The sequence below is a fragment of the Gopherus flavomarginatus genome, chromosome 3, assembly GCF_025201925.1.
Source record: "Gopherus flavomarginatus isolate rGopFla2 chromosome 3, rGopFla2.mat.asm, whole genome shotgun sequence".
In the NCBI taxonomy this organism is placed as follows: domain Eukaryota; kingdom Metazoa; phylum Chordata; order Testudines; family Testudinidae; genus Gopherus; species Gopherus flavomarginatus.
In genome coordinates this window covers 20,956,844-20,982,190 of record NC_066619.1, presented here as the reverse complement: position 1 = coordinate 20,982,190, position 25,347 = coordinate 20,956,844, and the positions used below count along the sequence as shown (strand labels likewise).

Sequence of the window (25,347 nt, the reverse complement as noted above, 5' to 3'; positions counted from 1 at the left end):
ATAAGTCCGTGTAAGTTGCCAGGAAAAACCATGAGCATAGTACCCAGACAACTGTGCTTATTCACTTCCTCCTTGCAGCAACCCCCTCACATGAAGCTCATTTGCACCCCCTCACAGTGAGATTTAAAACTGCTCCTTTCCCTAGTGGAAACAGTGATGGAGGCCAGGGCAGTATAAACTTTGCCTCCATCTCAGTAAGCAAAGCTTTGCTGGTACACAAAAGCATAATTCACATTGTTACACTGAACAGTATGTGAAATCATCAACATAACCCAATAGATGTTATTTCCTACTTCAGACTGTGAAGTAATGATAAATAGATGGCACAGCTGTAGGACCTCCTCCTGCTTCTACCTAGTGTATTGAGAGAAAAGCAACAAAACTAACTAGCTACAACATCAGATATGAAGAAAGATCTGCCTTGAAGAGAAGTTCACAGACTGTCAAAGACGAAAAAAGCCTTGCACAATTTGCCTCATTCATCTGCTAGGTTGGATGAATCTGGTTCCATGCAGACATTTTCCTCTTATTGTCCTGTCCTGTTATTGCTCCGATTATATTTCAAAAGACTTCATGATGTACTTTCCTTTTCCCCTTCAAGTACATTTCAAATTTTCCCCTGCAGTTCAGAAACCACCTCTTCTTTCCCTATCACAGAAAGATATGTTACTGTAATGTTTTCCCTCCACCCCCAACAATGTGATGAATCAGGTCACCCAGGCTAACTGTCTATTTGAAGATGTGCATATTACTGATTTACTACAGTGGTAGGTTTAACGAGAGGATGGCTTTCCACAGATTAACACCGCATGTCTTTTGATTTATTTCCTTTCTATATCTGTAACGCCTTAGAATATATAATTTTCTACATCATATTATCACTTTTACACACTGTTGTCTGTTCTGTTATTTAAAACTCATTCTCATCCTCCTAAATGCTTCCAATTGAATTCAAAGAGTATTTTGAGTATTTTGAGTATTATCCATCTTTTACTTACTTACTTAGAACAGCTTATAGAGCACCTGTTATTTAAAACTCATTCTCATCCTCCTAAATGCTTCCAATTGAATTCAAAGAGTATTTTGAGTATTTTGAGTATTATCCATCTTTTACTTACTTACTTAGAACAGCTTATAGAGCACCTTTCATCATATGATCTTAAGGTACTTTACAAATCAAATCAACTACAGCACCCCCGTGAGTAAGTAAATATGATTATTCCCCATTTTACAGACAAGGAAACTGAAGCACAGAGAGGTTAAGATACTTCCCAAGGATCACACAAGTCAATGGCAGATCTGGGAATAAAAATCCAGATTTCCTGACTCCAAGTCCTGTTGATTTAACCACTGCACTGTGCTTGCTCAGCAGTTACTTCAAGTTTATGGACAAATGTAAACAGACAGTTACTGAAGTCTCCATCAGTGTGTCCAGCAGTTGCCAGCCCAAGTGCATTGACTAGCTTTCCTAAAGATGAATAAGAAATTAAGTGAGGAAAAAATAACCACAGCTAACTGGATTTCCCCAAATCTAATCAAGAACTAATTATTGGTTTCAACTACTGGAATGTATGTAAGAGCTTGTGGCACCAAAGAATCCTAGGTATATAGAGAGGTATATTTCCCAAAAGTAACATGTGATAATGTACGTTTAGTGTCATGCCAATCTGTTTTACAGATGGAAAGCTAGACAAACCTTTTAGAACATATCCCAAAAAAGTAGAATTTAGCTCCAAATGAAGGGATATTTTGTTCAGTTTTTTGCACTTGACCTTACCAGTATCCATTTGCCAGACGTAAACAGATCCATCTACACATCCCACCACCAGGTAATCATCTGAAGGCCTCCACTTTATTACTTGAATGGGGAAAAGGTGACGAGATGCCAGCATAATGCATTTTTTCTCTCGCAAACTCAAAAGTCCTACTGAATGGTCACTGGCTACTGAGCAGATGCAGTGCTGGACTCTTGCCTGAAAAATAAAACGTGCCTTGATGATAATAAGATTACTTTACATTTCCATATCATTCTTCATCAGAGATCTAAGTAATAAACAAACTTCAATAATCTGTGAGTTTTATAATTACTACCATTACCCATTTTACAAATAAGACACGGAGGGTGAAATCCTAACCCCATCCATGTCCATAGCAAAATTCCCATTTGACTTTAACAGGTACAGGATTTCACGCAGAGAACTTAACTGATTTCCTAAAGATTGCACGTATTGAAGAGCTGGGAACAGAATTTAGGAAGTTACCTGTTAACCACTTGAACATACTTGCTTATCTAAGCAGGCTGTGAACAGGTGTTAGGAGATAATGGACATCATGCCTCTCCTATATTGCTTAATGGTACAAGAGTGTCAGTAAATAAGTATCTGAAAACTACTACACTAAACTACTAAAACCAATGATGTTATTTAACTAACATTAATTAAGAGGCTCTGAATTTTTCAAACCTTGATATACATTCATTTGTTCTTAAAAAGTGATCACTGAAGTTATCTAACATTTTTCCTTATTAGAAGAAAATTTCGAGATAAGGTTTAAATACTTTTTTTTTTTAAGTGCATCTCATCCAAACACTTACTGAGATGTTTTCTGAAAGGCTGCAAAATTAATGCAATGAGAACAAGAAATAAGCATTTCTTTGAACAGTTTTGCAGTCTTTTAAAAACAATTCAGCCATTTGACAAAATAGTTCACCTTCAAAACAAATACAGATTATTTACTCTCAGAAGAATCTTTGTTTTCATTTTATTATATTACAACATGAAACATGAGCCAATACAAGGAACGACACTACAGCCCTCATCCAGAAGGGAGCTCCGCATTTATAAATCTCTGTGCCAATGTAGCTTTCCACTGACTTCCTTGGGGGGTCAGCCTAAGTAGAGCCATTTGTAAAATCAGAGCCTAAAACAGTATTTCTAGTACATCTATTAATTCACAACTTTGCTGTAGGAGAGGAAAGGATAGGATGAAGGTCTCTGCACCTCCCATTTCCTATTTTTTAAAGGTCAAAATACATAGCTGACAAAGGGGAATTTCTATCAAACACGCATATATTGCTCCTGAAGCTTTCAATTAGTTACTGTTTAGGTGAATTGTCAAAATAAGATTTTCCATAAAAAAACCCAATCTTATTCTTTATTACCACTGGCTGTGGTTCTTTTAATGTTTGCGTAATTGAACACACAAAAATGTGCCCTTATTACTAATCAATAAATCAACATATAGACACACCATCAGAAATAATTCAAATAGAAAAGAATACCAGAAGCAAGATACTCCTGAACAAGTTTGTTTTTATGCCTTTAAATTCAAGCATCATTGCAAACTACATTTAATATTACATTTAATTTTGGGCAAGTATTTAATTTTTTTAAACAGTTACAAGTTGAATGGAGCCATAAACATTCAGTAACAATTAAAGTAAATGAGACAGACTCTATAAGTATTTACATCATTGTGTATTGTTAAGTTATTTTAGTATAATTTGTTGATATAATGTTCATTATTATTATAGTAATGTATGACTAACTTTTCTATATGCATGTAGAGCAATGGCTCCCAAACTTTTTACTAAGGTGACCCATAAACTGTATTTTTCCTTCTTTTGCAACCCCCATTATATACATGCAAACTCCACTCCACCAACGCAACCCTAATCCCAGAAGAGAGGAGGCCTGCAGGAAGTTTGGAGAATAAACCCACACAGAACTCATCCTGCAGTGGCAGTTCCTGTCCCGCAGGGCTAGGCCTGGATCTCAGTCCGGGGGGCAGCTAGGCGAAACCTGAGTGGCACTGAGACCCTGTGCACCAGCTCACAATACCCAGAGCAGGGCCCAGCCCCACAGGACAGGAATCACCACTGTGACGTGACTGTGGGGCAGGCTCGCTCTCCAACTGCACCCCTCTCTCTCCCCTGTACATTGTGCCGGGAGAAGACTATGCTTGCCTCCACCAGGGCCCAGGGATGAGTTAATACAGCCCTATATGTGATGACCCATCCAGAAACTTCCCACAACCCACTGGTATTTCTGGACTCACCATTTGAGAAGTACTGACCTAAAGAATGGCAGTAGGCATACAACAAATGAATTCTGAATTAGGTTGAAGTCATTTTACAACAGAGCTGAAGTTACTGTCATCAAATTATCAGCCCAACCAGTATAGGATCCCAAACCCCCATAATAATCATTACCTCCAGAAGTCCATTCCTTAACAAAATGTATGTTCTATTTACCAATGAATGCCTAATCCTGGCAGTAAATTACAGCACAGCCCAGTGAGTGCTGCATAAACATAATTTAGAATATACAGAATAAGCTAAATTCTTATCCCACCAAAGTATACATGAGTTTTGATATCAATGGGGTCAAGAACTTACCCTACGAATTCTTCGATATCTGTAGAGCACAATGCACAGTTCAAACTCTATAAAAATCACAACCCTTCTTTTATATCAATGGGAGTTACCTTGACGTACAGTGCACAGAACAGGCCCAGTGCTGAATAACAGAGCACCATAAGCCATCAGAATTATAGTAGTTATGCCATAAAAGCTTATGAGGATCATTCTTTCTGACGCCTCTCCAGTTTTAATCACAGTTAACTCACGTGGTTAACTCAAAAAAATGAATCATGATTAAAAAATTAATTGCGATTAATCGCACTTTTAATTGCACTGTTAAACAACAGAATACCAATTGAAATTTATTAAATATTTTTGGATGTTTTTCTACATTTTCAAATATTATGATTTCAATTACAACAGAGAATAAAAAGTGTACATTGCTCACTTTATATTATTTTTATTACAAATACTTGCACTTTAAAAAACAAAATTATAAACAAAGTAGTATTTTTCAGTTCACCTCATACAAGTGCTGTAGTGCAATCTCTTTATTGTGAAAACACAACTTACAAATGTAGATTTTTTTGTTACGTAACTACTCAAAAACAAAACGATGTAAAACCTCAGAGCCTACAAGTCCACTCAGTCCTACTTTTTGGTCAGCCAATCGCTAAGACAAACAAGTTTGTTTACATTTATGGGATATAATGCTGCCCACTTCTTATTTAAAACATCATCAGAAAATGAGAACAGACGTTCACATGGGACTTCTATAGCCAGCATTTCAAGGTATTTACATGCCAGGTATGCTAAACATTCATATGCCCCTTCATGCTTCGGCCACCATTCCAGAGGACATGCTTCCATGCTTATGACACTCCTTGATTATGCTTCAGCCATATATTTAATGTTATAATAGTCTCGGATGATGACTCGGCACATGTTGTTCATTTTAAGAACACTGTCACTGCAGATTTCACAAAATGCAAAGAAGGTACCAATGTGAGATTTCTAAAGATAGCTACAGTAGTTGACCCAAAATTTAAGAATCTGAAGTGACTTCCAAAATCTGAGAGGGACGAGAATGCTTTCAGAAGTCTTAAAAGAGCAACACTCAGATGTGGAAACTACAAAGCCCAAACTACCAAAAAAGAAAATCAACCTTCCGCTGGTGGCATTTGACTCAGATGAGGAAAATAAACATGCATCGGACAGCTCTGCCTTGGATCGTTATCGAGCAGAACCTGTCATGAACATGTACGCATGTCATCTGGAATGGTGGATAAAGCATGAAGGAACACGTGAATCTTTAGTGCATCTGGCATGTAAATATCTTGCGACATGGCTACAAGAGTACCATGTGAACGCCTGCTCTCACCTTCACATGAAATTGTGAACAAGAAGCAGACAGCATTATCTCCTGCAAATATAAACAAACTTGTTTGTCTGACCAATTGGCTGAACAAGAAATAGGACTGACTGGACTTTTAGGCTCTACAGTTTTACATTGTTTTATTTTTGAATGTCATTATTTTTTGTACATAATTCTACATCTGTAAGTTCACCTTTCATGATAAAGAGATTGCACTACAGTACTTGTATTAGGTTAACTGAAATATACTATTTTTTGTTTTGTTGTTTTTTACAGTATAAATATTTGTAATAAAAATAAATATAAAGTGAACACTGTGGACTTTGTATTCTGTGTTGTAATTGAAATCAATATATTTGAAAATGTAGAAAACATCCAAAAATATTTAAATAAATGGTTTTGTATTATTGTTTAACAGTGCAATTTATTGCATGATTAAACATGATTACTTTTTTTAATTGCTTGACAGCCCTAATACTTACAATATTAGTCTCATCTAGTCTTATCTAACTTGTCCTTACATCTCCAGTAATGGTGGCTTGAACACCTCCATTAGCAACATCTGAAAGGACAAGGCACGGGACAATACAGGCCTTTTAGAAATGATGGCAACAAATTATCAATTTACCACTCAATATACATAAACAGAAATAATGGGCCATACAGCAACTGAACTGTTCTGATCACTATTTTCTTTAGACCCTAAATGCTATTCATTACAAGCTTATTAAAAAAGCAAAAGCAAAGTACTCCTTAAATAATGGAAGTCTCTACTGACAATTTATCAGCTTCATCAATTCACACAAAAAGCGTTCCATTAAAATATCTGTAATAATTTATGTCAGGTTTAGACCTATTTTAATAAGCGTCTCCCACCAAAATTGGTATTCGGTACTCAGAATGGGACATTTGCTAACTTAAGTATGTGAGAGTGCCCCCTATATTTTACTGGTTTTTTTTTTTTTTTAAGAACTATTTGAAAATAGCTGTAAAGGAGTGGAACATAGCTCAGTATGATTATCACCAAGCTCAGGGCTTGATCTTGCAAAAGCTAACACACATAAGTAGTTAGTGCAACTATTCATGTATATAAAAGTCAGCGACATAAATAAGTGTTTGCAGGCTCAGGACCATGTAGCGTAAGGCAATGGTGGCATCACTGAGATTCCAAATATTCTGATATTTAACTTCCAGTTCTTGAGATAAGCCAAATATCATAAACAACAAAACAGTAGCTCATGTCACTACAGTACCATTTTTTAAAAAAAGTAGATGCCAAACAAAAATTTTTTTAAAAAAATCAATATAGAATGAATCAAAGAATAACATGTTATATCAAAACTTCCAAATTAAATTATCATCCAAAAATGCTTATTATATGCTATTACAATTATCCCAAGAAATAATATAGTAAAAAATAACCTTCAAGGAATGAAATCACAAATGGAGAAGAACCTCTGAAAGACATTTTCCCTACAGAAATCCCCTAGTAACAGCACAGAAAGACAATGAATGGAAGAATAGCACCTCAAGGAGCATTATTAAAGATCATAAACAATTTTGATGCAAGTCTCTTTGCAAAATAAAGGACAACCGAATTCTTACAATCCTTCTGATTTATAATAGAGAATACAATTTTTAACAAGTTAAAATATATAAGTATCTAAATTATGCTCAACATGGACAATTATAAGGCATGCCTTCATGAGCTTAGCTAAAATTCCCTCCACACACTGTTGTGTATCATGTTGTGCATCAGATGTCAGAAGCTATCCGCTCCTGAACATGCATTTCAGTAGTGATGTACGTATAATTTGTAATGATATTTTGGATCCTGTGAAATAAAGCATTTTATATGTAAGAAAAATTCTTCTTTTTCTTCGTCTTCTTTATGCATTTATGCTGACACTGCATTTACCCAGCTTCCTGTCCAATTATAACCTTCTAAAAGATTTTAACAGGAAGTTCTTTTGCAAAGGAACAAAATCCTGTGCCCAGGACCCTCACCCTCTTCATTATTTTTCTGCTGGAAAAATACACTTTTAAGACTTGGGAAACATCTGCTGCTGCATTAGCGTGGCTTGCTCCTTGGTCCAGTTAAGATTAGCACATTGCTGAAAGTGTAATTAAACTACATTTTAAAAATGTCTACATTTAACTAAAAAGCCTAGACTAAAAATCATTCATTTAAAAATCAGAATCTATGCTATTCTTCATCCGTTATCTTTTGGTGTAAAAATGTAACAGTTATTTTAAAAAATGTGAGAAAAATAATCCACATATGAAAAATCCACACATTGACAACATCTTAAACAAACAAACAGTGTTTCATGTCAGACTGCAGGATCTCATATAGTTTGATTTTAAAAATAACTGAAAGAAAATTCCTTTTCACTTAACATGCTATAAGGTGTAATCTGCATATACATCGCAATAAATAGTAGTGCTCTGGTCAAAGGTTAAGTGAGGCTTTATTGAACCAGCTAAACAGAGATATTATGATTCAGTGATCAGCACATAATGCAGTTAGCTCTCAAATGCTCAACAGAACGGATGTTTGCCAGGCATTCAGCAAATATGCTCATACCCCCTCCCCGTTCACTTTTTATATATCACTTAGGCCCTTTGGTCTTTAAGCACATCTATTGATGCGGCTTTAAACTACCAGCACAACTGAACAGGTTATTAAGTTAGCAGTAACTCTTCCATTTGTGAAATTAGTTTTATAGGAGGATATTACCACCTTTCCTTCAAATCAATATACTGCATGTGTCCTTTTCCTGAAAAGGATGCTAATCTTGAATTGGGTGCGGGGGGGAAAGAGAATAGAACTTTTAAGGTTTATTTTGTAATTATTATAAAACACAGCAACTCATTTGCCTTGGTTTAGTTAAGGTTGTAAGTAGGGCTATCAATTAATTGCAGTTAACTCATGCAATTAACTGCAAAAAAATTTAATCACAATTAATTGCCATTTTAATGACACTATTAAACAATAGAATACCAATTGAAATTTATTAAATATTTTGGATGTTTTTTCACATTTTCATATATATTATATTCTGTGTTGTAACTGAAATCAAAGTGTATATTATTTATTATAAATATTTGCACTGTAAAAATGAAACAAAAGTATTTTTCAATTCACCTCAAACAAGTACTGTAGTACACTCTCTTTGCCATGGAAGTGCAAATTACAAATGTTAATTTTTTTGTTTGTGTTACGTAACTGCACTCAAAAACAAAACAATGCAAAACTTTAGAGCTTACAAGTCTACTCATTCCTACTTCTTGTTCAACCAATTGCTAGGACAAACAAGTTTGTTTACATTTACAGGAAATAGCGCTGCCCACTTCTTATTTACAATTTCACCAGAAAGTGAGAACATGCATTTGCAAGGTATTTATGTGCCAGACATGCTAAACATTCATATGTCCCTTCATGCTTTGGCCACCATTCCAGAGGACACACTTCCATGCTGATGACACTCATTAAAAAAAATGAATTAATTAAATCTGAAATCCTGGGCGGGGGGGGGGAACCGTATGTCTCCTGCTCTCTTTTACCCGCATTCTGCCATAAATTTCATGTTATAGCAGTCTCGAATGATGACCCAGCATATGTTCATTTTAAGAACACTTTCACTGCAGATTTCACAAAAACACAAAGAAGGCACCAATGTGAGATTTCTAAAGATCCCTACAGCACTCAACCCAAGGTTTAAGAATCTGAAGTGCCTTCCAAAATCTGAGAGGGACAAGGTGTAGAGCATGCTTTCAGAAGTTTTAAAAGAGCAACACTCCAATGTGGAAACTACAAAACCCAAACCACCAAAAAAGAAAATCAACCTTCTGCTGGTGGCATATGACTCAGATAATGAAAATGAACATGCGTTGATCCACACTGCTTTGGATTGTTATCAAGCAGAACCCATCATCAGCATGGACGCATGTCTTCTGGAATAGTGGTTGAAGCATGAAGAGACTTAAGAATCTTTAATGCATCTGGCATGTAAATATCTCGCAACACCGGCTACAACAGTGCCATGAGAACGTCTGTTCTCACTTTCAGGAGACATTGTAAACAAGAAGTGAGCAGCATTATCTCCTGCAAATGTAAACAATCTTGTTTGTCTGAGTGATTGGCTGACAAGAAGTAGGACTGAGTGGATTTGAAGGCTCTAAAATTTTACATTGTTTTGTTTTTGAGTGCAGTTTTTTGGTACTTAATTCTACATTTGTAAGTTCAACTTTCATGATAAAGAGATTGCAGTACAGCACTTGTATTAGGTGAATTGAAAAATACTATTTCTTTTATTTTTTTTTCACAGTACAAACACTTGTAATCAAAAATAAACATTAAATGAGCACTGTACACTTTGTATTCTGCGCTGTTATTGAAATCAATATATTTGAAAATGTAGAAAACATCCAAAAATATTTAAATAAATGGTATTCTATTATTGTTTAATCATGCAATTAATTTTTTTAATCATGTGACAGCTCTAGTTGTAAGTAGTTCTATTGTGATTTTTTTTCTTTTTTTGGCAGGGATTTTAAAATCTGGTCATAAAAAGTTCACTCAGCGAAATATTTTAATTTAGGAAGGAAGTTTGGTGGAGTTTATAAAGGCTACTATTTTCTCACAGAGGTCACAGAAGTCATGGAATCCATGACTTCCAGAGACTCCATGACTTGAGCTGGCAGCACCTGGGAGCTGCCAGGTCCCCCCACTGCCTGTGACAGCTAGGAATTGTGGGGGCCCCGAGCTCCCAGTTGCAGCAGGGGTACCCTGCAGATCGGATCCACCATGGCGGTATGGGGACCCCGCAGCTCCCCGTTTTGTCATGCATATTTTTAGTAAAAGTCATGGATAGGTCACGAGCTTCCATGAATTTTTCCTTACTGCCTGCAACCTGTCCCTGCTTTTTACTAAAAATATCCGTGACAAAATCTTAGCCTTAATTATGAGTATGGGAATGAACAAGAATAAAGCAGAACTGCTTAGCCAAGAACAGTGCCAAACTAAAGGAAGAGAAAGAACTTAGATAGCAAGAAGTTGGCAAGGTCATATGACTTCCTTCCAGTGGTACCCAACTTTTTCAGCCAAAAAACAGTATTGCAAAATATCAAGGGATGCTACCAGGAAGGGAAAGGCTATTTAAAGCTGCCCTTCTTTTAACCCCCAATGTCCATTATAGACGAGTGGAGAATCCACAATACTAGTGTGCATTTAATATAAACTTACACTACAGTTTTCTGGTGGAACTAGAAGCTGTGTAATCTCTCCACCATGAACACAGAAGATGTGTTTCATTTCTCCAGAAAAGATGTCCCATATAACGACTGAGAAATCCACACCACCTGAGATCAAGTATCTGTGGTCATAACGAGATGAGACCTGATGAGGATACAGTAAACATGTAACTTTGTTCCGATGAGCCCGGAGACTTCTGTGAGGTGGCCAACCTGGGAAAGAAATAAAAAAAAAAAGTTTAATAGGACAAAAAAATAACTTTCAATATTCAACAATATTTTTAATTAAAAAACTGAGTATAATTTTAGCAGGAGAGGTAAAAGAGGCAGGGAGAATTCTCAAATCTTTACTCTTCCTTCCTCACCCCTCGAGGAGATACACTAGTTGTGACACTGGTAGAACAGGTACCAGCTCATGCCAAAGCCCAAGGCCAATTCACTTGTTTAGTAGTATAGATCACAGTGATTGTTAACTTCATGGTGTTTAAACTTCATGAAAACTAAAGGGATGTTATTTGCATTGTTTTCACTTATGTGTGTCCTGTTACAGGGGGGTTGGAACAGGGTGGGGCAGTGGACAATGGCCCTCCCACTTTTTACAAGCCGTAAAGACGAGTAATGAGGGGAAGGAGGCAGCAGGGTCTTGTGGGGGAAAAGCCAATGTGGGAGTGGGGCCGTGGGGGAATGGGTGATGCAAGGGGGTGGGGCCACGGTTCAGGCGCCGTTGGCCCCCCCACTGTTAGGAAGCTTCCTCCCCCTTGTCCTGTTATAATGTAGTAGCAAACATTTATATTGTGTGTACCCCTGTAACTAAATAACCCATCAAATGAGAAAGAAACTTTGTAGAATGTAAATGAAGAACTCTGACAGAAAAAAGCTAATCTCAAAGGAAGTGGTCATTGTGTGTGATGATTAGAGGTCAGTCTCAAAATGCATCCCTCATGCTCTACCATCAAAGAACAAGCCCATGTGGGTAGTGACACTGTCAGCTTGTTTTCTGTGAGAAGAAGCTGTAAGTATGGATTCAAGGAAATATCCTTCATCTCTGGACTGTTTGGACTCTTAGAGGGAAGTGCACCAGATACAAGGCAAAGATCCCCAGAGACAATCTCGGTACCCTGAAAAGACTTTTGGGAAACTGGCAGTTTATTACATCGTTGCCACCACTTGCAATTATAAACTGTGACTCACCTGTGCATATATTTCACCTGCTTTAACCTCTCAGTAACTCATTTCCTTTTCTTAGCTAACAAACCTTTTGTTAATTTACTATAGAATTGGCTACCAGCATTGTCTTTGGTGTAAGATCTAGAGTACCAATTGATCTGAGATAAGTGATTGGTCTCTTGGGACTGGGCACAACCTGATGTGGTATGATTTTTTAAGGGACCTTTTATCACAAAGTCCAGTTTGTTGGATGGCAAGATAGACTGGAGAGGCTAAGGGGACTGTCTGTAACTCCACAGTAAGATTGGCATATCCAATAAACCAGTCCACATTTGTTACTGGTTTGGTGAAATCTAGTTATAGAACACGATACCATGTTGGGGTGTCTACCCTGTTTTCTGACAGTCTATCATGAGGTAGGCACCAACAGTTGTGAGCCACTCCAGACAGCATAACATGAGCTAGGAACCAGCTTGTGTTTATTATTTAGATTTCTCCTGATATACAAGAATTTAGCGATTATCAAGGGTATTGTAAAAATGGTTCCCTTTTTATCTTCTATTCGCTAAAGCACTATATGCTGAAAAGTGAGCTCCCACAATTCCTATTTATGTCAACATTGTTTGCAGATGACCAGCACCTTTTGTAATTCAGCCATGTACGTTTAATGTTTGCTCACATACCTCTCCTCAGCATGTGCTCTCCTTGCAGAAGCTGAACTATTGCAGTTTGAGTTGCTGGCACAATAACAATGCTTCCATCTTCACGACCACAAACCAGGCGTCCATGTGCTGGGATATACACGCTGGCTGTAACTTTAAGTGGTTCGTTACTGTTTGGTATTAAGCTTAATTGGTCTATAATTCCAGCAGGACGAGGAGTAAGTTTACAAAAAGCTTCCTGCAGAGAAGTTGAAGTTGTCATTTGCAGTCCTATTTAAAAAAAAAAAAAAGTGATTAAAATAATGACAGCACCTGTCTTGAGAAGATCTCAAAGCCATTTATCAATACCCCTCTACTCTGATATAACACAGTCCTCGGGAGGCAAAAACATCTCACTGCGTTATAGGTGAGACCATGTTATATAAAACTTGCTTTGCCTCCCCCCCCGTTCCTTGTTCCCTGACAGCCCTCTCCAGAGACTCCCGTCCCTAATCACCCCCAGGACCCCACCCAACCCCCCTGCTCCCTATCCCCTGACTGCTCCGACCCCTATCCACCCACTCACACCGGCACCGGCAGGAAGCAGAGCAGTCCAGCCCCAGCCCGCTCCACTCTGCCAGCTCCCAGCCGCGGCGCTCCACTTCCGCCGCCCAGTGAGTGGAGAAAGGATGTCCCCCTCACACTCACCTGCGGCGGGAAGCGGAGCGACGCAGTCCCAGACCGCTCCGCTTTCCTTGACCTGGCCCCAGCCGTGTCACTGGGGGGCAGCTGGGGAAAGGTCCTGCACTCACCTGTGGTGGGAAGTGAAGCGCCATGCCTGGGAGCTGGCTGGGGCTGGGCTGCTCCACTTCCCGCCGCCGGTGAGTGTGGGGAGGTTGGGAAAAGGACGCCACCTGCACTCACCGGCAGTGGAGCGACGTGGTCCCAGCCCGCTCTACTCTGCCACTTCCCAGCCGCGGCACTCGGCTTCCCGCCGCAGGTGAGTGCGAGGAAGTTGGGGAAAGGACGCCCCCCCATACTCACCTACAGCGGGAAGAGGAGCGCTGTGGCTAGGAGCTGGTGGAGTGGAGTGGGCTGGGGCTGGGACTGGGCTGCTCCGCTTCCGCCGCTGCTGGTGAGTGCAGAGGGATCCCTTCCCCAAAGCGCCCCTCCCCAAGCGACACAGCTGGGGACACGGCGAGGGAAGCGGAGCAGGCTGCTCCCGGCTCCCTGCTAATCCCCCGGGCCACTCTGGAACTGCGGGGCCCCCAAAAGTGCCCTCCCACCGTTCCTGCCCCCAGACTCTGGGGGAGGGGAGAGCCCCGACCGCCCCCGAGACTCTCTGCTCCTTATCGAATCCCCCCTGGCCTGGCTTGGCACCCTTAACACACTGCTCAGAGCAGCGTGTCAGAGCTTTACTGCCTTGTATGATCCAGCGTTATATATTGGGGTAGTGGTGTATTAGTAAAATTTACAAAACCCTTGTAAGTAAGTACAAAAAAAACACATATTGGAGATTAATTCACCTACCACAACAATGCAATCAGTCACTTTCAAACTTTAACACTCAACTCTACTAGCACACAGAAATACCAGACCAGAGTTTGAGAAAGGAACTGAAAAAGAATGTATCCAACTTAAACTGCACAAGGAACTTATATAGACAGATGGCAATTACCAGACATGGAATTTAGTAAGAGACTCCAGTTAACTTCTTTAAGTCTTGTGAAAAGTACTACTGGATTTTTCAATGACAAAACACAACTAAGACTTCAACTCTCAAACTCATCTGAAAGAGGACTGCTGTAGGAAGCCAGTGCAACACTGGTTTACTAACTGATTAGAAGAATCTACTGACTCACAGCCCCTTTCTTTAACATCTAGTTGTTCTCTGGAGATCTCTTGATTGTCTGGGTATACCACAAGGACAGGAGACTTGTTATGGGTTTTAACCAGGCCACAACTTTATTATACAGATGTCTGGGACAACCCAGCAGATAAAGTGTACTGTGCAGGCAAATCCATGCTCATTCAAATCAATTCTCCAGGCTTCCACCAGCCCCCCTTTTTTCCCATCCAGGTCCCCCAGCCAACCCATGGCTTGGATCTTAACATCCACTTGCCTCGCAAGAGGCTTACGGAGGACTATGAGAATGGAGGGAGTTGGCTCCCTGCTGTACCAGTCAGGGAAGTCCCCGAACCACATCCTACATTCTGTTTTTTTACCCAGTATCTCCTTTTAAGTCCTTTACCAGGCTATTTATCTGGTCACTAGCTGCCCTCCCTATGGAGTACCTGCACTGAACATTCACCCAATATTACAAAATAAATTGTGACATATGGCCTACCACCTTTTCTATTCACCAGAAAAGGTCCATCCTCACACCCGCTGTGAGGAAGGTGAAAAAAAACATATTCCATCAAAGCCATTTCTGGTGGTCTTGATTCTAAATATACTTGTGCACATGCTTAATATTAGTCGTTTGATTGAAGTACATTATTTTTTGTATTGCAGTAGCACTTGGAGCCAGGACACCTTTGTGCTAGACACTGAAGGAACACAAAGAAATAGTCCCTGTTCTGAAGAACTTAAAATCTTAAAACAATAGACAGCAGACAGCTATGACAAATATATCAGGAAAATGGAAGCACAAGGGAGCAGCAAGATAACTGAAATCAGTATGAAAGCAGTGTCGTAGCACTCATTTAACCACTATCAAAGTTTGGTTGGGTTTTTTCAGTCATCACAAAATAAAGAGAGATTTAAAGGAGGATAGTGTAGTGAGTGACCTTGCAGATTTTTACAGGGAGTTTCTTCTACGTATAAAGAAGTGACATGTAAGGTATACAGCAGTGTTTGTCTGAAACTGTGACAAATAGCCAACCAAGGGCAGCATCATTCACAGAGAGGAGCTGGGAGTCTACATCTCTATAGAACACTGAAATTACAGGCAAAGTAGAGGCAGCCATAAAGAGCCTAAAAAGAGGAAGACAAGTACTTTGTGCTTCATGCAGGGAAAGGGAGAAGGGGGAGGAGTTGGTGGAGGAATGCAAAAGGTTTATGCATATACGGGTGATATGATCCATGTAACAAACAGGAAGATTATTTCTGAAGCAGCATTATGAATAGATTTCAGGGAGGCAAGACCGCATTTGTCAGCAACAGATGAGGAGGATGTTGCTGTAGTTAAGATGTGAGATAACGATGGTCTGGATGAGAATATTAGTTATGTGAATAGTGAGGAAAGGCTGGGTTTTGGTGATGATGTACAGGAACAAGAAGCAAAATTTATAAGTGGCTTGGATAGAGGGGTACACAGAAAGAGCAGAGTCATGTTATAGGCCTGAAGGTGGTGGTACATGTGTAAATATTTGAAGGATTGGGTCTTTGGTTTGAAAAGGCTAATATGGCCCATAGCACAAGGTAGTATTTTGTTAAATACCAGTACTGTACAGATTAACAAACCTGTATCTCTATTTTTTCCTTAATTCCCTAGTTTATCAGAAGATAAGAGCATTTTAGTGTACAAAACTAAAATCTAGGTGAAGAACATTTACGTACTAAAAATAAAAGTACTGGGTGGTGGTACGGAGGTGTTCCACTAAGCACACCAGCAATGATATGCAGGAGGCAGTTTGTGTGAGCCTCCAGATAACTGAGCCACCCTGTGGTCTCTGTGAACAAAAATCTCAGCTTTAAATTTAAAAGAAAATTGTAGCCATTCTTCTTCTGAATTACAGCCTTAAATACATAAAAACAGAAGTAAATCAGTTACTGGGGTCAAAAAGAACCAAGCAGCTGGGTTTTACTTCTTGAGTAGAAGACTGGTAAAATCTAAATATTCCTTCCTTTCCCCTCTCTTTTCCTCCCGCTCCCCCCACCCTCTCTCCACAAATTTTATGTAAAATTAGCCAGTTAAGTTGGAGGTGTATGCCAAAGAACCATCTCTCTAACGTTTCCCAAATTCCACAGGCTGGTCTCTTACACAGTGGTGTAATAACTCATTTCTATACACTCTTGGGTATGGATAAGGAGCACAGGAAATTAAAAAAAAAATCTCAGATATACCCAAAAATGCTGGGTCCAACTCTGTATGTTAAAATTGCCATCACATCCTAAGGCTGGGAGCGAACCAGCACTTACTCTCTTCAGGCAGATTTCACACCACAAGTTTGCCTTGCTTAGCCACAGCAATAGCAGCTACTGCAAGGAGAATTCCTCTTCTGCCACCCTCATGGAAGCTTCCAGTAGCACAGGGAGTCATACCACCTGGTCTTCCTGCAACCACCCATCTGCTTTAACAAGTGATAGTGGGAAATCCAGGCCAGAAAGGAGACTTCCCCTCCACCTCATTCCCATATCTGCCCCTCCTCACGTTAACTAGAGAGATCTGTTCCCTCACCCAATCCACCACCTGAAGAAGCTTGCAGAAGAGCAGGAATGGAAAGAATGGTTCTAATCAGGTTCTTACATCACATACCATTGAGGACGGTGTTATGTTAGAAAGCAGATAAGCATATGAAATTAATGGATTTAGAGAAGAGGAAGCACGTTCACTCAGTGAATGTCACACACATAACCAAGTGAGCAAAAAAAGGGAGTGACTTGTTAAAAGTTTTGGCAGCAAGTCACTGTGTTAGTTAACGCTACCTTCTGTGTTGTCCTGCAGTTCAAGTGTATCTGGCACACTCCAAATACACAGTCTCCCTGAAGAATCTCCCTGGATTAGAAGTTTATGGAAACACTCCCTGCGTCCATAGAAGAATCGAGTAACAGGGGGACAGATTAGCAGCTGTAAATTAAAGACATATTAGAACAATTTCAGATGCATATGGCAGGTTCCTAATCTTGACAATAACTTCCCTCACATAACCTGCTCTATTCCTGCTATACCTTTTAAAGACAAACAAGAATGGGAAAACAAAGTAACACATAGCAAAACAAAACCACGAGTAATTACAGAGCATATTATAAACATAAAATATATCAGGCAGAATTTTAAAATAGACATTTTAAGTGCAACAGAGGACTGAAAGGTGTGATTTGAAATGGGGAAAGTTAACAGCAATAAGATGTGAAACACAAACAGAATACAGAATGAATTAAATAGTGTCCAATAATAAAATAGTCAGGAAAGGTTTTAATCTCTTTTGTTGGGACAAGATTATGGTTAAATTAAAAAAAATGTATTCCTAAAAAACTATCTTGTGACCAAGTTATTCTTTTTAACTTATGCATATCTATGAATATGAATATTGTTTTAAGCATCTCAGTGTTTACAGTGTCAAAAAGGCCATCAATGTCAAGTTATACAATAGCGATACACTTTTGTCCAGTCTTCCAAAAGAACTCAACTCCCATTTCAGCACCTCACTTACAGTTGCCCTATACTGAGCACTTTTGAAACTCTATCCCTTTTGAAGTACAGTTGCCGGATGTTCAAAATCTACTGTAAGTTCCATTAAAGAAAACAGAGATGGAAGAGACATTAGGTTATCTTGGTCCATCTCTCTGCCAGTGCAGGATTGTTCCCAATAATATTCTCTCTAGCACTTTGCCTAATATCATTTTAAATAAGAAAAGGCTTCCATTATTTCCCTGAGGAAACTATTCCAGAGTGTCTTATAAATATCACTCAATTAGTTTTACCCAATATTTACCCTAAGTTTACCTTTTCTTAATTTCAGTCCAATTGTTAGGTATCCCTTGAACCATACTATACATTTCCACATACCCCTCAAATATTTGTCAGTACGCCTCACATTGGCACTTGCTTAGCCAAGCTACACAGTATACACTTCATACATCCAGTCTCTTCTCGGATTCTACATAAATCCCTTCAGCTCTTCAATCATTTTTGTTACTTTCTCTGCAGTCCCTTCAGTTTGTCCAGATTTTTCTGTTAATGATTCACCACCCTTTGGCACAAAACTTCTGAGGTACAGAGCCCAAAAATTACACTGACTTTTTTCCACCTCATTGCATTACATTGTAGTTATACAGAAAAAACTGTGTTTTCCAGCACTTTACCAACAGGAAAACTCTAGAACCCGGCATTTCTGATATCCATTAAAAGTCCAGTTGACACGGGGCCAACAGGCTCCCTACCTGGCTCCACATGGCTCCCTGGAAGCGGTGACATGTCCCTGCTGCTCCTCGGCAGAGGAACAGCCATGGGGGCTTCATGCGCTGCCACCACCTCGCCCCGCCTGAGTGCTGGCTCCACAGCTCCCATTGGCCAGGAACCGCAGCCAAAAGGAGCTGTGGGGGTGGCACCTGTGGGTGGAGGCAGCCTGAAGAGCCACCTGGCCGCCCCAATGCCTAAGAGCAGCAGGGACATGTTGCCACTTCCAGGGAACCAAGGTGAGCACTACCCAGATCCAGCACGCAAAACCCCTTCCGTGCCCCAGCCCCCTTCCCAGAGTCCCCTCGTACACCCAAACTCCCTTCCTCCATTGGTCAGTATAACTCTTAGTTAACAAGAATTTTTGCCTAACCAGCATCGCCCCTCCCCCATCCTTCCACCATGCTGGATAACAAAGCTTTTACTTTACTTAGGTTTCAGTATTCAAAAGGCAACATTTTCCAGAAGACTGTTTTATTTAAATTGTACAGAACTAAGCTCTTCAGCCTAATATGACAGTAGCATAAAAGGGACAAAAACAACCCAAAAATAAAAACAACCAAATCAATACATACAAAGGGAAATTTGTTATATGCTGCAGTAACATGACTGTAGAGTAATCTGAGACAGCTTAGACATCTGACTATGTGTGTATTTATTTATATATTTAAAAAAGAAAAAACTCTTATCATCATTAAAAATTTGTATTATCGGTGTCTCCTTCTCTGCTGCTTCCTCTACGAAACAGGGGTCTGGGGAATCAAGGGAGAGGGACAGACAAATCCTAAAATGGTGAGGAGGGAACACAGGAGGGGGGGGACCCACAAGTTGTGTGTATGTGGGGAGGGAGAATGGTACAAAAGACCCTCCAAATGGTGTGACAGGGATGAGGGAAAGAAAAGTGTCCAAAGTGGAGCAGGAGATGGAGAAAAGGGAGGGAAAAAATTCAAAAAAGGGTTAGTGAGGATGGTCAAAAAGGGGAGTAAATGGCAACCCAAGTTAATGGACAGAGGCAAGGAAGCTCATAAATGAATTTAAATTTTTAAAAAAACCTTAGATTTGTGTAAATGTATTACTTAGCACTCCCTTAGATATTGAGACTCATTTTCCAGTAGCAATTGGGCAAGACTGTGAAACTTGCCTCCTTGCTTGTTAGCTTTTTCCCACCTCACACCCCATGCACTCTAACCAAATCGGAAATTCAGGCTCAGAATAACTATGACATGCCTGACCTAGAATAGTATTACTGGAGGATACCATCTAACAATACTCACTGAAAAGAAAGGAAAAATGATATCTAAATTGGTGCATTGGTGTGAGGATGCCTGAAGAACTGAAAACAAACTGATCTTACCTGTGCAGTGCTAATTATGACATTCATCTTTAAAAAAAAAAAAAATCACACACACCCCCTCATGAAATACTAAAGGAAATTAAGCCAAATGAATTACCACTTTAAAACAGTCAGTTACTCTCTGAAAATGTTAACTTTAACTAAGGAGAAGAAATAGACAATTTGTAATATTTGTGAGCAAGTTTTATATATAAAAAACACACACAGCATAATCCACAAAACAAGGAATGTGTTTTACCTGTTTATCTGCTCGGTCCAATACACTAAACAGTAAAGGAGGAATTAAATTTTCAACAGCTTTTCCCACATCACTGCGAAACGTATCACTAGCTGGTAGGCAACTGAGTTTAACACAGAACAACAAAAGACACCAATTTAGAACCCTGACATTATTAAGAATCTATTACTGTATCACTGTTTAAATGCAGAATTTACTAAAAAAAAAAAACTTAAAAAAAAAAGAAAGATCAGTGTTTCCACTACATTATATTTATTCATTTTGTCAATTTTTCAATATATAACTATACAGATGCCCATTCAGTCATTTAGGTTTATTTCACGTAAACTAAAAATTACAATATAAACAGAGGGCTACTCATAAATGTATCCAGCTCAGTCTACTTCCACCTCAATGGCCTTAGAAAAGAAAGAAGATGAGCTTTGAAGAGGACCTGGGAGGTTCAATCTAGCCTCTGGTGGACCAAGGAGGGGGAGGAGCAAGTGCCAAAACCAAGGATTCCTCACAAAGTTCCCTGCCAGCAGCTCCCTCCCATTTATATTGAGGGCGCCCTAGCTCAAGTCCTTCTGCTGATTCCTGCTGTGGCGGTATATGATGTGGAGAGAGATGCTCTCTCATATCCCAAACCAATTAGGGCTTTACAGGTTTAAACTAATACTCTGAACTCCACACAGAATTCTACTGATCCTTATTAGATTCTGCATACGAAACCTAAGAGTTTATACATTATGAAGAGACATGCTCCCCAGACAAATACAGTTGTTCAGTCACAAGACTGTATATAATTGAGAACAACTAAAAAATTAAAATTGAAAGTGGCTACATATACTATATTTAAAGACAAACAATCATTTTCTAGCTCAGATTGAGAGGACTGTTTAATTTTCCTGTTATATATAGGCAAGTTTCATCTTACACTGGGGTTACATTCCGCTGTCAGCGTGTAAAGCGAAAATTGTGTATAGTCAAAATTACATTGAGTGGAATGGCAGGCGGAATCGCCCTCGCTATAGGTACAGTATTTAAATTGTTATTTTTCTCTTTTTTTTGTTTTGTTTTTGCTGACCGCACAAAGCTGAATTCGCGCATGTTAAATGCACGTAAGGTGAGACTCGCCTGTACTGAATTATGATCCAAATCATGTAAAACTAAAATGTATTTACCACAGCATGTCATTGCAAAAACAAAGCATCTTGGATAGGAGTCTGTCTGTCATAACAATAACTCAAAAGAAAAGTGATAAAACTGCTTTCTAAAAACATCAGATAATTGATTCCGGGGCTGGAGACACTCTCTTGTATACTGTACAAATTAGCAGGCCCACAGACCGGCAACATGTTACCAAGAAACATTAGCTTGACCTGGAATACTGTTAGTAGACTTATACTGAACTGGTTCCAAAACTCATCCAGATAATGTTCAAGACATGCGGTACAGAAATTAGATCAAACAGTGGCTTAGGAAAGGTTAAACAGGATCTCACCACATAATCACAGAAGCATAAAACAATTTTGCACTGGCTACAAACTCAGCAAGAATCACAGCATATTTCATGCAAATGGAGTTGAGAAAGAGAGTGTAGCCTATACAGACGATGTTTGTTTATACCAATGTGCTGAAACGTAAGGAGAGAATACTTTTTGGGCCTAAGAAGATATGAAGATAATAAAGCCTAATAAAATCTGAGTGAAGTAGACAATTCAGGGTCAAGTTAGAGGTAAGGTAGGCCAAGTCATGCAACAAACATGTTTTGGTTTTAACAAAAGCTCTAGACAAAATGTGAATGTTTTGGAAGAATGTTATCTGTACTAATAGTTACTGGAACAATATTTACATAGATGTTAATTAAGATGACATTTCATGTGAAATAGTCTATTATAAAGTAGAAAATATTTAATCATGGTGGTGGAAATATAGACATGGTAAAAGGTGGCCCTAATTAATTAAGGAGTATTATAACTGATTATAAAAATGGTAGCACGTTAATTTTAGGTTAGCACACTCATTGGCCATCAAGGTACCATTAAAGAAAGGATTACATGCCCGTTCTTCTCAACCAGGGACTGATTACCCCTGGATGCACCATTTCATCTTGGAATATGGTATAAATGCAGTGTATCATTATACTGCAATACCTGTTTACTTGAGCTGATTATTTTATTTTAAATAAAGTCTTTAATGCCATCACTAATTGTGTCATGCACAGTCCTCCACTAAACTAAACTATCTGTAGCGCCCCGAAGGCTCCAACTTTAAAGAGTTCAGTTTAGTTCTATTCCTTGTCTTTAAACCATTAATTGGGAACACACACCATTCAAGTTAATCAGCAGCATACAATTTAGACATTCCCAGCTGAGGTGGTTCTGATAACAATGATTTCAGCAGAAATCAGTCATAACCAGGAAGTAAAGACAAGAGTCTGATTAACATTAAATAAAGTATCTTCCGTAGAAACATACTTTAAAAACCCACCAAGTCTGATCTTTTACCTTTTGTGTGTACAAGAATAAGTAATGCTCTGTAAGTCCACTTTTTAAAGTTTGAAATACTACACTTAACTTACTGTAACATCCTGTTGATCCTAATTAACATAGCACAAATAATATTTCTTCCCTCAATGTGTCCCTGATTCAGCAAAATATTTAAAATACATGATTGAACTTGTTCATGGCACACCTTCAAGGGAAAAGCAAACCCAGTAACACCACATGCTCTCTAATGTCAGCAACAACAAATCACAAAGGATCATAGTAATGATGGAAAATACGTGTCTGAAGCTTTGACTTTATTATTACCTATTATTACATTAAGGTATAACATTTTGGGGATACACAAATTTTAAGGTATGTTAGTGGTATTTTAGTTTCTACAACATTAGTTTGATTTAGGGATCAAACAAATTTAACATTTTATTTTTATTCCACGTCTCTGAGTTTTACCTGCTACCACATATATGCTCCATTATTTAAAATTCTGAATACCTGGCTGGTAGTTTGTAAATAAAACTTTGTCCATCTTCTGTCCATATGATCACTTTATCAGCTGATACAAAGTCACCGCCAGTCCAAGTTTGTCCATTTTCACTGGGAACTGAACATAACAAGGAATAATCTCCAGCATCAAAAACCTAGATATAAGCAAAATTAAACAAAAACAAAATGTCTATTTGTTTATCATTACATAGTCATATTTTAAATGTTTGGATAGCTGATAATTTAATACCTCCACATATTTAGTTTTAAAGGAACATTCAATTCTATTACCTATGGCAGCATTTATTTAAGAAGATATCTAATACATACTCAATTCCATAAAATAACCAAGAAAATAAATTTGTTACAGAAATTACAATGTCTGTGTCATATTTGCAATGCTCTGATACACATTACAAATATGGTACGGTATATCATGCTTTCTATTTATTTAGATTTTGCAGATTTTTGTCTGCATAAAACAAAACCATATCAACTATTTAGCCTTCAAAAAGGGGTTATCATCTATTTTTTAAATAATGTCCAAAGCGTGAAAGCAACATACTCCCAACCTTGTGAGACAATATACTTGAAATAGACTATATAAATCAATTAGTTCATTGAGTATTAACATTTTCCCAAGCTTCTTTTCCTATGTCTCACTAACAGTTTTATTAAACCAGCCTCCATTGCTAAGAAAAAGCCAGTTTTTTTACTTAACTGGTTATCCTTACCCTCCAGTATTTGGAGCACACTACCAAAAGTGAACGTTGGGTAAATGCACAGAAAGAAATGCTTTGGCAGTTCTGACAATAAATTGGTTTAGACTCCTCCTCAAATATTGGTTCTGTATCCTAAAAGAGAAAGAAAAAAAAGTTACCTTTATTCAATCCTATGATACCTAAAATTGTTCTGCTTTGTGCCACGATTCTCAAATTATGCTCTCTGGACCTCTGAGCAGGTCTAAGGAGCATTCTGTCACAATAGCAAAACATTTATCAAGGATATTTCCTGTGATGTAACCCAAGATCCAAAGATGTATGGGTGTATCCCATGTGGATGCAACATGTTTTACTCTGTCAAATATTTCTTTGGTGAAAATTCAACCAGGATCAAATTTGCAGACTGTCAAAACTAAAGGGGTAGGAAGCATACAGAAGAGCAGACCAAAAACTATGAAAAGGCATGTGCGTCTGTGTTCCCTCCATATGCCATCCCAGCTCCGCGCAGATAGCTGGCACAGCAGACCTCAAGTGAATCGCCCAGTAAGACCACAAGACTTGGTTTAATAGAAAAGGGGCCTGGCCAGGTTTATTGTCGATGAAACACAGTAATAGTATACTTGTAGAGTCTACCGGGTACTAAGACATGTATGCCCATGACAATGGACGCAGTTCAGTCACTGGCAGGACTTTCCACTGCTCCCTAGGCTGGCAAAGACACTCCCTCTGAGATACATCTTTATACATCAATACAAACAAATTATGTACTACCCCGACGTATCTAAGTGCCACCTTCTGACGTATTTGGGTGCCACCCATTACCTCGTACATGTTGGTTTGATCAAAACATTTCTATCCATCATACTGTCATCCTGACCTTATCTTTAGGTCAGTGTGTTTCTGTTATCTTTGGGGAGTGTGCTGGTATCGAGGTGTTCTGGTACCAGCTGGTATCAAGGTGTTCCGGTACCACCTTTCTGCAATGGTTTGCGTATATATTCTTATGATTAGCACTACTAAGGAATGTGTGTTTCTGCAATATCAGCCTTGTTCTTGCCAGATTCTCTGAGCAGGACCTGCCTTTTGCTCATAACTTAACTTTGGTTTATATTAGCAAGTTTTGACCATTACTTTAGC

At 38.8% G+C, this 25,347-nt stretch overlaps 1 protein-coding gene across 7 annotated transcripts in view; it reads right to left on the bottom strand.

The window, feature by feature from the left end:
- Positions 1-25,347, bottom strand: part of WDR7 (WD repeat domain 7) — a 367,588-nt gene that overhangs the window by 298,149 nt on the left and 44,092 nt on the right. For all 7 annotated transcript variants that reach the window (XR_007773255.1, XM_050944630.1, XM_050944631.1 and 4 more), the window contains exons 7-13: positions 24,223-24,342; positions 23,498-23,643; positions 20,517-20,619; positions 17,451-17,592; positions 12,842-13,090; positions 10,984-11,204; positions 1,778-1,973 (exon numbers count right to left, since the gene is read on the bottom strand). Coding sequence is in view for 6 of the 7 variants with exons in the window: in XM_050944630.1 (XP_050800587.1) it covers positions 1,778-1,973; positions 10,984-11,204; positions 12,842-13,090; positions 17,451-17,592; positions 20,517-20,619; positions 23,498-23,643; positions 24,223-24,342 (1,177 nt within the window). In the remaining variant the exon portion in view is untranslated. The remainder of the gene's footprint in view (positions 1-1,777; positions 1,974-10,983; positions 11,205-12,841; positions 13,091-17,450; positions 17,593-20,516; positions 20,620-23,497; positions 23,644-24,222; positions 24,343-25,347) is intronic.